Source organism: Arvicanthis niloticus, chromosome 14 (genome assembly GCF_011762505.2).
Source record: "Arvicanthis niloticus isolate mArvNil1 chromosome 14, mArvNil1.pat.X, whole genome shotgun sequence".
Classification (NCBI taxonomy): Eukaryota; Metazoa; Chordata; class Mammalia; order Rodentia; family Muridae; genus Arvicanthis; species Arvicanthis niloticus.
In genome coordinates this window covers 9,145,114-9,157,566 of record NC_047671.1, presented here as the reverse complement: position 1 = coordinate 9,157,566, position 12,453 = coordinate 9,145,114, and the positions used below count along the sequence as shown (strand labels likewise).

At 49.1% G+C, this 12,453-nt stretch overlaps 1 protein-coding gene across 6 annotated transcripts in view; it reads right to left on the bottom strand.

Moving 5' to 3' along the window:
* The window catches only part of Nfatc1 (nuclear factor of activated T cells 1), a 109,224-nt gene that overhangs the window by 40,143 nt on the left and 56,628 nt on the right, over positions 1–12,453 (bottom strand). For 5 of the 6 annotated variants that reach the window (XM_076912373.1, XM_076912374.1, XM_076912376.1 and 2 more), the window contains exons 7-8: positions 7,270–7,325; positions 3,391–3,523 (exon numbers count right to left, since the gene is read on the bottom strand). In XM_076912373.1, the coding sequence (XP_076768488.1) occupies positions 3,391–3,523; positions 7,270–7,325 (189 nt within the window). Of the gene's footprint in view, positions 1–1,472; positions 2,129–3,390; positions 3,524–7,269; positions 7,326–12,453 lie in introns of those variants that run through there. The other variant, XM_076912377.1, reaches the window with a different exon arrangement.

Here is a 12,453-nt window from a genome sequence, read left to right as displayed (position 1 = left end):
GGCCAGGGGACTGCTGACTAGCTAAAACAGTTTCAGACGAAGGGACAGAATCTCAGAATCCTATAGTTTATTGTGACTTATTTTCTCATTGTACAGAAACACTGACTTTAGGATGTGCTTTTACAATAAATTGACACTCTTCTCTTTGTAAGTACCCCTGAACCTGTGAGCAAGTAACCAGTTCCTGCCACGAGTGACTGAGAGAAAGAGCTAGTCTGAGGTCTCAGACTGGCAGAGACGCTCATCTTGGAACCCAAACAGGAGACATCACTGTACCCATTCATCGTTCTGGAATTATAATTGACATGTTGGAATAAGGGCTCAGACCTAGACATTCCTGGCATAGCCCTCATCTTATGACGTTGTCCGCCCCAGCCCCCATGGCTCAATGAGGAAGATAGTACAGTCTCTTTTCAGGGAGTAAAATAAAATTAGTGGCAGACAAAAGTCTCGGGAAGCCCGGGAGGCCCTCCCTGGCTGGGTCTGGGCACTCTGAAGTCTCTTCTCAGTTTGCAGGTGCTTTTAGCATCTGTGCCTGATGACTATCCCAGAGACCCACAGGGCCCACTGCAGGGTTTCCAATGAGATGTGCACAGTCTGCTCATGTTGCCTTTCATTCAAGTGGAAACTTTCCCTGTTAGACACACACCGGGAGGAAAGGAGGCCAAGCTGCCCTTCCAGGGTCACCATATCAGTACCCCCCTGCCCAGAACCCAGGGGTCCTAGCCACTTGCCCTATTTTCCTGCCACCTGACCACTGTCACAGTTAACTGAGAGTAAGGAAGAAGGATGGCCCAAGGTGGGTGTCAAGCATAGGAGCTAATCTGCTGTATCAGGGTCTACAGCTACAGTGACAAAGGAGTGCAGAGCCAGCATCCCTCCTGCCTTATACACAGCAGAATACTTTGGACACTTTGACTTTCAACACCCTGAAACTCAAAGGGGCCTGGGGCAAGAGACAGTTTTGTGTAAGAACGGGGCCCTTCCACATGGGTAAGGAGAGGAGGAATCTGATGCAGCTCCCTTGAGACATCCTCACAACTAAGTTGGAAGGAAAACTAAATGTCTCGATTTTATATTATCTACAGATAAAAATGAATTTCACAGGTAGGGTTTGAAAGGATTTATTCCTACTTTCTCAAACACAGTATATTTGATGACCGTAAGAACCCGTGTCCATGGTGGTCATAGATATGTGAAATACAAGTATACATAGAACCCACTTAATAATACAGAAAAACTCAGGGGGAGGCTCCTAACTTCACAGCTAGTGTCCAAGGAGAAAAGCCGAAGGATTGTGAAGAGCCACTCATGTGCCCTGGAGAATCTCCAGGACTCAAAGCGCAGCAATCTGAGAACATGGGAGCTATGAGCACAACCATTGGTCAGTACGGGTATTCTCAGAGATACACCCCAGAGCAAAGACACGAGCATGGAGGGAAAGCATCAGACAGAACACGGGACACGGGAGCTGGGGTTCTCCATCTGTGTGTTTATTTATTTAAAAAAACAACAACACATGTTGGTAGCCAGCCAGGCATCAGGCAGTGAGTAATACTGAGATCCAACCCTACGGTGGCCAAGGTCTCTCTGAAGGAGCTCACAGTCTAATGGTGTGGAAACACGGTTGGTCCCCGGGACCACGATGGTGGTGGGCAGCCATCTTGGAGTTGGAGGCAAGAGTCAGGGCAGCAGAATGAAAGGGCTAAAGAGGGGTCAGGAGCACATGGGTGAACCCAGAAGGGCTGAGGAAGACTTGCGTCGCTCATAAGGATGATGGGCGGCTGGGAGGACTGTGGGAGGCAGACAGTGCAGAGCAAATAAGTGTGGAGCAGCTGGCATGCTTGGGTGCTGCGTCACGAAGGGAGGGCAGCGTGGGAGACAGAGGTATACTCAGCCACAGGCCCTGGGGCCTCACAGGACGCCTGCTCTGCAGACCCCTCTAACACAGTGCTCTTTACTAAAACCGAGCCCCCTACAAAACCTTCATCAAGGACTCAAATGTGCATCAAAGGAGGGGAAATTAATCCTCATGCTGTTTCCACGTTGTTTTAGAGAATGTTTTCTTTTGTCTTTATAAAGTTGAGATCAACCATGCTTGAAGTATAGGTCAGACACAATCATTGTTCTTTCAAAAAAAAAAAAGGCCAAAATATTTGGTTTTTGTAAGAAAGAGTGTACATTATTTCACAAAAGGAAATTTGTTAAACAAACTCCAGAGCAGATGCAGGCTGGGGCAGGAGTGGGGGGGGCCAGCTGTTCTGGGTCACCCACGGTACTGGTACTGACAGTTGATTACACTGATGCCCTTGTATGAGAATGCAACCAAGTTATTGTCCTAGTTTTGAAGGACATTTCTAGGGTTTTTGCAATAAGACAATAGGTTTCAGAATTTTAATACCATTTTTTTTACTGTCTAAGCTGTTCCAAATGCCTTTATACTTAAAAAAAAACAAAAACAAAAACAAAAAGCCCCTGAAACCTTAGAAAAACAAAAACACAACAACAAAACCACCTTGATTTTACTAAGATAGCAACGTGGCTGCTTTCACAGGTAGTATTTATTGTATAATTCCCCTCTTAAATTATATGAATACCTTAATGTTTTAGAGGGAAAAAAGTAGCAATTTAAAAAGGTTGTTGACATAGCCGAGCTTACTCAAAATACAATAGAACTCAGGATAACAACCCACTCTGCTCATGTGCACACATCCTGCCACAGGAGAATAGCCTGCACCACACAGGAAACCCTGGATGCCTGGGACACACCTTTCTACAAGCTTAGGAGAAGGTCGGAGGGGTGGGGAAGCAGTTTAAAAAAGGTATTTTTTTAAATAAAACACCCTAGGAAGTTGAAAGGGTGAGCTGATCATTTCTGAATGAAAGACGCCATTCCCCAAATGAGTAAACTCGAGCAGAAGTGCTTCCATCTGAAAGTCTCACGTCACCAGGGGACGGCATTACTCAGTGGAGACACACTGCATGCTGTGTGAAACCATCACCATGAGGACAACATCACGTATGCTCCCCAATGACCACGGCAGGCTTATTTTCGAAGCTACTTACAAAACTGCTCTAACAAATACTTTTTTTTCTTCTAACCCAAAGACTCACAGAGGTTAGATATATACCCAGACCGCATCAGCCCCTGATTGCAGCAGAGCTGCCCAGGCCGCTGCGTATTTGCAAAAGGCTAGCACGTGATTACCCAGCATGCACCAGTCACAGGAAAACACACCCAGGCTTCGCTTTTCTTTGAGGGGGTGGGCGACTTGGTCTTGTGAATAGGCCACACTGCTTTTATAACAACATCCTCTCACAGCCTCGTTGCTCAGTAAAAGCCTCCTCTCCGCTCACTCTCAGAGCTTAAGGTTAGAAAGACAGAGTTACCATTGGCAGGAAGGTACGTGAAATGCTGGTACTGGCTTCTCTTCCTCTTCCCGTTGCAGACATAGAAACTGACTTGGACGGGGCTGGTTATTCTCTGGTTGCGGAAAGGTGGTATCTCAACCACCAGGGAATTCTGGTGGGAAAACAGCAAAGAGGCAGCAGTCAGGACCTTACAGACCAGGAACGCTTTGTCCCGAGGCATCACTGTCAACTCAAACAGCTGCCTCTGGCCACCGAGAGGGCCTCTGATGGTGACTGGTGACTTGTGTGTGTGTGTCTGTGTGTGTGTGTGTCTGTGCATGCGCATGTGCATGCTCACATGTTTGACCATAAATTGGCCCATAAGTAGTGTGCACTCACTCTTCAGGTAAGTGGCACCCTGATTTCTCACATGGCTAGAGGCTGGGTGACCCTTATGGTGCAACTAATGCAAAAAGAAAGAACTTTACGGACATCTCCCAGAGAGCGGAGCTGCACACCGGCGGGCGCAGCCGATTTCAAGGCCTAATCCTGCCCCAACAACTAAGGCCCAGTGACCTTTAGACAAAAAAAACTGCATTCTGCCTACTTATAGTAAGCACTTCTTGGTTACGCGTGGTAGAATTCCTTGTGGACAGTGTCCAGAGTGGCATTGTGACAATGGTCATAGTGTCCCACCAGAATCCCTAATTTCCTCATAATAAAGACAGAGCAGACCTCAGCCCAGGGCAGGGGAACAGTTGAGAACACAGAACAGACAAAACAGGACAGCTTGAGGTGGTTGCTGTTTTCTTTCCTGTTTTTAAACAGAAATATGCAAGTTTTTTTTTTTTTTTTTTTTTTTTTTTTTTTTTACATGTTCTTTCAAGGGCAAACAAGAATGCAAGCCATGAGTACTTGGAACTGAGCGGGAACACCCAAGTGAGGACAGTGAGCTGGGGAGTCTGGGGGTGCCCATCCCCATGTGAACCCCCAGCATGGTGCAGCCACCTGGAGGAAGGCCAGTGCTTCTGAGTGCTACACCTGATTTCTGCTGGGGATTTCAAATCGATAAGTTTCTTCATTCTGTTTCTTTCCTCATGTGATTTTAGTTTAACAGGTCAGGGAAAATGTGTCAGAAAAATCCATGGTATCATTTCTTTTGTTAAAGTAATTAACAAAACAACATAGCTTAATTAATAAATAACAAATTAATAATTAACAAAATAACATGGCTTGTTATAATGGTAGTAAGTCAATGGCAGCAAACTTTATTGAGTTATGTTAATAATAAAACCTCAGCATTAGAAACAGAAACCAGAAGAACATCAGCTCCAGCCTCTTTTATTACGAGAGAGGCTGTCCTTGACAGCTCGTGAACACCAGCACCAGGGCAGGACTGACTAGGGTACCCTCTGGGCTTCATCCCTTGGGCTCCATCCCTCAAGACATGCTCACTCCATCAACTGCTACAGCTGTCGCATCTACCTTCACTTCCTTTGTAAGGAACAAGGGTGGGGGAGGGGCAAGTAAAGTGTGGACTATGGAGCCTACAGTATGCTCGCCTATGCTGCAGGCTCACCTTTGCAGGAAGCAGCCCCAAACTGTGGCAACTCAGGCCTGAGCTGTGTCCAGCTTTTAGTGGTCTGGCTGTAAAGCTTGGTTCAGTCAGGTGAGGGGAAAGAGGCGACCCCATGGTGGCCTTTAGGACACTGAAGGGGACTGCAAATATCACTGCTGCCTGTGCAGAGCTGGCACCCAGTGGTTAGCAGCGACTATGGAGTCTAAAAGAACTGGTTCTTCAGATGGAAGAGAGGAGAAGACACAACAACATCTTGTTGATGCTGAGGCTGAAGGGGGAAGAAAGCCTCTGAGACCCATGGAAGTAACGCAGAAAGGGCCAAAGGGATTGGCTGTCCCCGGCTTATCTGCTTATCCCACGTGACCAAAGAGGGTCGTGGTCGTGTCTTGATGTGGACACAGATCAACACATTTCAACGCTATGACAGACAGATCATATCACAAGCATACCTCCCCCACAGGACCTCTGCTCTAAAACACCAGAGAGGAAGCTGGAGGAAGTGTGACCTGAGATCAGATGTTGGGAGCTTGTCAGCGTTGTCATTACAGACAGTAAAGGCTGCAGCCAGCACAGGCCTTAGGAAACCCACTGCCTTAAGTTCATATTCTCAGGTGGGGGCAATTCATAACCACATACACAGCAGAAACCAATCTTTAGAATATCTACAAATACAGTGTGTGTGCGGGTATGTTCCCATGTGTACTGTGGGTGTGTGCACACGTGTGCAAGTGTGTATGTGCCACTGCCTTCAGTATTTCCTTAAGGACAACTTGGATGAGGCAAGAGACAAGACTGAGGCAGAGAAGACCTCTTCAGCGGGAGGAGGGAGCTGGCCCTGTGGGTGAATGTTTAATGTTTCATCTTAGTGAACAGGTATCACTGTGGCCAGAGAGGACCTTTCCCCTGACAAGTACTTGGAAAGGTTTCTTGAGAGGAACTGAAGCAGGTTTCAATGCCTGAGAGGAACTGAAGCAGGAAAAGATTTTTTTCATCCTGATAGACTCATCCAGAGGACAAGAAGGCAGCCTGTGCCTGTTGCAAGAGAAGCAGACAGCCTGGTGACTGCTCTGTTGACAGGAGCCATGACTGCCTGTCCCCTCTGTGAACCCTGCTGCCAGCATACCCTATTTATGTGATTCTTGCTGCCCAGTGTTCACAGAAAAAGTCCTTTACTCATATTTGCCCAAGGTCTTTGAATTATTGAAATCCCACTTCCATACACTAAGAGCCCAAAGGCTCCTCATGCCCTGTGGTCACAAGAATGCTGCCCAGACTGTTAGAAAGAAGTCTGTGGAATGAGCTATAGAGTTAGGGAGGGTTTCGGATGTCTACTTGCTGGATTTTGTTATGTTCTTCTGAAACTCGACCAAACTCACACAGGACTCCATGACAGTTCTCTGATTTGTTTGAACTTATAATTGCTTTAACCATCCACAGCTTAATATCCAATTTAAACACACTGCTGGGGGAGGGACTACAGCTCAGTAGCTGAGCATTTGCCAAGCATGTGTGGTCTTTAGTTCACAAAACTTCCAGCACCGCAAGAGCCAAGCAAACAAGTGAGCAAACCGTAGGGATGGTGAGGACAGACTGGAGTCAGCAAAGCGGACCTGACTCCACGTGGTCTCCAATAGCAGCCACTTTAGATGACGAGACCACACCAACAGCCAGAAACATGCCACGGCCACAGACATAGCAAGCAGAAGTCTTTGAGACAAAAATTAGCCAATCACAAACAATAGTGACCTAATGTGAAGGTGAAGAGGGAGCACGGGCAGGTGCATGTATATGCAGGAGGGAGACAGGCTAATTATATCACCCACAGACGATGCTACACATTCACCACCACTCCTCAGCAAACCCAACCAGCAGAGCTAAGCTATCCGGTTCGGTCTGCCCTTTCGATCAACCACGTCAAGTTCAAAACAAGAGTGCGAGGTAGCTAAGGTGTTCTCTGGAGAGGGTGGTGGCAAATCACACAGGCAGGGTGGCATGTCCAGGCAGGTGCTGGGTGCCCATGAATGAGGCTTAGAACACCAAGATCTCCCAGGGGTAGCCACTCAAATGGGGCTACACCATTAGTGAGAGGAGACAGGACCTGGTACCTTTAGAAAGCAAAGCACACCCAGAATAAAGAGGCCTCAAGCTCTGTCCAGCCTCTGTCCTCATGGTCATCCTTGTTGTCTCCATTCTATCCTAGTAGCTCTTGTTTGGGCAAGGGATTTGCAGTTGTGTTTTCTCAGCGCATCTGTCTTTCTGGATTTTTTTTTAAAGCATTGTTTTATTTTAACAAACAGGAGCCCCAGAATGGCCCCCTAGTCCCTGCAGAAAGCACTTACTGGCTTGCACAGGTCCCGGTCAGTTTTTGCTTCCATCTCCCAGACGTGGTGGCCATCTGCAACAAAGAGCAGGAAGAAATCCGTCACTTCGTTTGGGGATAGTATATCTTTAAATCGTTCTAGGTGACCCAGAAACCAAGGGTCAGGGAGGAGAGAGTGGGAAGAAGTGATGACGTCATAGGGCAGTGTTCTAGGTCCCCTAGATATTCTGCCCACACAGGAGATGGCATGCACTGACCTGCTCTAGAGGACTGGCCCTGTGGGCTTGGTGAATCCAAAGACTATGTCTGGTGTATCTTCTTAGGAGGGGCCCACAAAATCAAGAGTGTTTCTAATGGTCCATCCCTGTGCCCATGCTTACAGTCATCTTGTTGGCCACAACACACATCAGGGAAGGCTTCCTACTCAGTCTCTCCCAAGGCACAGAAAAGCAGAGAGAGGCAAGAAGAGCTCCCTCCCCAACCCCCCGCCCCCCAAACCAGCAATACACATCATGCACTGCGCTTAGAGAACAGCTTGACTCTGCTGCTTGGTAAGTCCCACCAGCCTCCCATTTGTTTTGGGAGAAGTCAGAGCAATGCCCCAGCCTCTGCCCAGAGGAAATGCTGAGGAGATAAGAGAAGCCTTTCTTTGGCTAGTTCATGCCACATCAGGACCTAGAAATGCAAAACACGTGGTATTTTTAACCTTAGCCCAGTGGCTGTTTGCATGTTAAAAAAAATATCAAAAGACTCTCATAGGCACAGTGAAAGAACGTATTGTTCTCAGCTGTCGATGAGGTGTGGACCTAGTGATTAGAGGAAGGGTGTCTGCCACTCACAGGCTCTGAGTCCCCAGTCCTGCTGACAGGCCCATGACCTGGGGACAGCTGGGTGGCCACTGAGTTGACGGCTATCCATCCTGGCTTTTATCTCCTCCAAAATGAAGTCAGTTCCTGAGATGAGCCCTTTCAGGCACATGCTTAGTTTCTGCTTACACTCCATTTGTCTGTCACTAACCCTACATTACTGATAAATCAAACACCAGCTCCTTCCCTCCATGCTGGACAGGGTGGTGGGTGGAGGGTGGAGGCACAGGGTGGAAATGTGAGTCACCAGAGGCTCCAAGAACCACCCAGCCTCACCAGGCCACACCAGCTTCCAAGACACCCCAGGCCTTGAGCAAATGCCATCAGATGAGCCCATGAAGGGTTCTAACTCATCCCTATCCATGGCCCGCAAGGAAACAACGAGACACCCCTAGAACATCGGAATGTCAGAAACAGTGAACCCCTAGGCTCTGGCAGCTCAGAGACTTCAGCCACATGTGCCAACAGTAGCCACAAGGGTCATACTGGAAGTACCCACATACGGTTCTTTAACCGTGCTCTGGGTGTGTGGTCAGGCAGCACGCTGTGTTAGACTTGTCCTCCACAAGGGACAGGCAGCATATTTGCATTGCTTTGAACACAGCTTTAAAGTCTCCCAGGGCAAGGCTACTTTCCGCCCCTTGCCCCTTAGAATCTACAGTTTCTTTGCCTGTACATAGGCATGCCAACTGTAGTATGGCCCCTGTCATCCCGAAAGCTCCTGCCAAGACTCGGAACCATGTGGAGAAGGTGCTGGCTTTGTGTCTAAGTAGGAGAGACATCGTGTATGCTCAGAGAGGGAAGGAGGAGACCGAGCCACTCTGTGGAGGGAAAGTAAGAGTTTTCTCAGTGGCCCTGTCACCTCCGAGAATGGAGAGAAGTTCAAATCCCCAAGGAGGGGATTTGTATGTTCAAATCATGTGTCAAAAAGTTAGTGAAATACAGACATACAGGTGGATTGGGCTTTGAGGGCCTAGGCATGGAAACAAAAAGGGTCTTTTCCCTCCTTTGTCCCAGCTGCCTGTGAGGGATGCTCCCCTGTCCCAGTAGAGTGACTGAGAAAGGGCCATTGTGAGTTACCATGCCAACACTGGCCAGCTCCCATCCAGTGCCATGCCAACCACCAGCAGACAAGATGGAGCTCCATCCCTAAGCTGCACAAAGACAGAACGCCCATCAGATTCTGTTCCCCGTTGAAATGTGGTTCCTTGGGGCCACCAAGATCTGCACTGCAGTTAACCATCCTCTCCCAGACCAGGCAGGCATTCAAAGCACTAGTCCCATCCAGACCCAGGTCCTCCAGCTGCAGTTGTCAAACAGACGAAACAGTGACTGTTCCACCCTTCACGCTCTGACAGTAGCTGAGTGACCTTTGAATGTACACATAGCAGGCTGCTTCTGGCAGGAGACCAGGGTTGGTGTGGTGAGGGCCCCTTTATACTCCTGAGGGAATCATCAGGGTATCAGCTATGAGGGGTGCCCTAGACCATCAGATGAGTCCACAGACTCCTCAGCTAAGACAACCCCCCTCCTCCCTGCTCAGAGGCAAGTTAGCCTAGTGCTGTTCAGAATTCAGTCTCTACCAGGCAGGGAGCCAGCCGGCCATCCTAAAAGGGCCTTTGTGTCCCATCTTATCAGGAGCTCCCTACGCTCCCAGTAGGAAACTGTGCTCCAGTTCAGAAGTAAAACTATTCCAAATCATTAGGGAATTCCCTGCAGAGTGAGTCATCGGAAAGGCTTCCCCACCACACCCGCCCAAGGTTTCCACACAGCCAGCCTGCAGGTCTGAAGCTGCTCCACTGGCTGCAGGACGCTGCTGCCACCAAGGCCCACAGGCCCACAGGCCAGTCACACGCCAGGGCAGGGGCTGAGACACTGTTTCCACACCTGGAAGCAGCTGGAGTTTATTCAGGAATGGAGAAGCCTCCTGAGATGTGTTTTGCCTCCTCCTCGGGGTGAGGCAGGAGACTTCCTCCTTTTAGCCCTGTGTCTGCATCCCATCAGTCTCAAGGGAGGGGCAGGTCCAGACACCATCACTGTGAAGCGCTGGGAAGGATGTGTTATGGGGGCTAGATGAATACAGCAAAGGCTCTGCAGAGCTGGACTGCAGAGGGGCTCTGAGTGTAGTCAGCCTGGTGTGCATGTGGGGTCTCTCACCCTTGGTGCCCTGGAGGCCTGTTTTTCCCAGATTTGGAGGGCAGCTTTGCATTCCTCAGCAGAACCCCAAGGTAAAACAAGACACTCCCCCTCCCCCAGTGTTTTGGGAGACAGCCTGGTGGCACTGGATAGCTGAGGACAGATTCACACCCAGGTATGTGCCAGGAGGAAGACACGGGCATGCACAGAACCTTCTTTATGAACATTCACAACAACTTCATTCATGACAATGACAGAGAGCGGAACAACCCATGCCCATCTGGCCTGGCCACGAGGGGGTACCGGTCAGTCATAGAAACAAACAGCACTGGGTTGTACCAACAGGGATAAAAATGTCATTTGTTGAAAGACACCAGACAGCAAAGCACAGACACCGTCTGCATCTACTGACAAAAAGTGTCCCATGGAGGGAACTCCACAAGGTGCAGAGAGGGGATGGCGGGCATCTGGATGAGGAAGGGAAGAGTTGACGGCTTGCTTCTCTTGCTCTTTGTGGCTAAAATAGAATACCCGAAGCTGGGCATGATTCAGCAACCACTCTGTCCCTGGGGAGGAGGGGGGCTGGTAGCAATGGCACCATGTGGTAGGAGTGTGTGGAAAAGCCTCCACCGTTCGGCAGGATGCCAGAAGGCTGAGGGCCAGGCTTGCCCTTCACAACAGGTCGCCCAGCTAACTAGCACTCTGGTCTCTTGCAGAGTGACCTGCCCCCCCCCCTTCTCGCTCTCCTCTCCTCTCTCTCTCTCTCTCTCCTCTCTCTCTCTCTCTCTCTCTCTCTCTCTCTCTCTCTCTCACACACACACACACACACACATCTCTCTCTCTCTCTCTCTCTCTCTCTCTCTCTCTCTCTCACACACACACACACACATCTCTCTCTCTCTCTCTCTCTCTCACACACACACACACACACACACACACACACACACACACACACACACACACCTACCTCATGCTCTCCCTAGACTCCACCCCGAAAGCCCCAGCATCTCCCACAAGGCCACTGTGATGAGTACTTCCAGTACTGGAACCTCAGAGCCACACCCAGCCACACCTTCACTGTGCCAGAGCTCATGGAAGAGGGACTTCTTTCATGGAGATTAGAGTATCCTGGGCACAGAGCAAATAGTTGCAAAGCCACTGGAACTGTCCCCTGTGGGAAATCTGTATGTACATACACTGCAGGAACTAGGCAGAAAGGTGCCATCCATGGGATTGTGACTGTGACTGTCAAATGTAATCCTGAAACAGTCTAGGAAGAAGAGAAGCCAGATTGTCAAGGACCAGCTGCTCATTTGTAGGGACCCTATGTGCTTCTATCTTGAGATGGTGAGTTCAGCTGCCCAGGAAGCCCACAGGAAGACCCAGCCTGTCAGCACCAGGAGCTGAGGCAGACTTCTCCTACCATACAGGCCTCCTTTGGGCCAAGACTACTTACTGAATGCCCTGGGTGGGTCTATCACTGCCTTTCCAAATTCGCTTCCTTCTAAGACTTGAAGAAATGCCTTCTGTAAAAGGAATTATGGGTCTAGTCCCCATCTTATTTCCTTCAGTGGGTCAGTAATTTCTAGAACCATGTAGAGCTGGGTATGTGTGTAAGGGTACTTCAAGGGTACTCTCTCCCTAAATCTTGCTTAGTGACTGTGTGTGGGAGCCACATGGAACCTTGCCTGACCAGGTTAGCATGGCGGTATTTTTATGCCCATGATGGAAACATAGCATGTGTGTACAGGGCTGATGACATACAGACACCGTCTGATCTGGCCCACCCTGGCACCATGGCCAGGGAATTGAAAGAAGAAAGCATTTTTCTACAGCTGGTGGTGACTTCAGGGTATGTGTTCTCCTACAGCTGACCCTAAGACACCTTGGGTTAAAAACCCAAGGCACCTGCATCTAGGGATTTCACAAGTTCTTGAGGAAGCAGATGAGAAGATGCTTCTGTGGACACATGGCCCAAGACACATTGATTATACGTGGTAGGAGACTGATCACTAACCCACTGTCAGGATTCCACTTCCATCTCATGGGAGGTGAAGCATGGCTGGTTGTCTCTAACTGTAGCAGCCACATGATAGAATTTCAGGAAACTTGAGGTGCCCCAGCTCAGCACTGCAAGGGGCAGGGACACTCTACAAGGGGCCAGTGGCATACTTGGTCACATCACATAAACATATATTAAT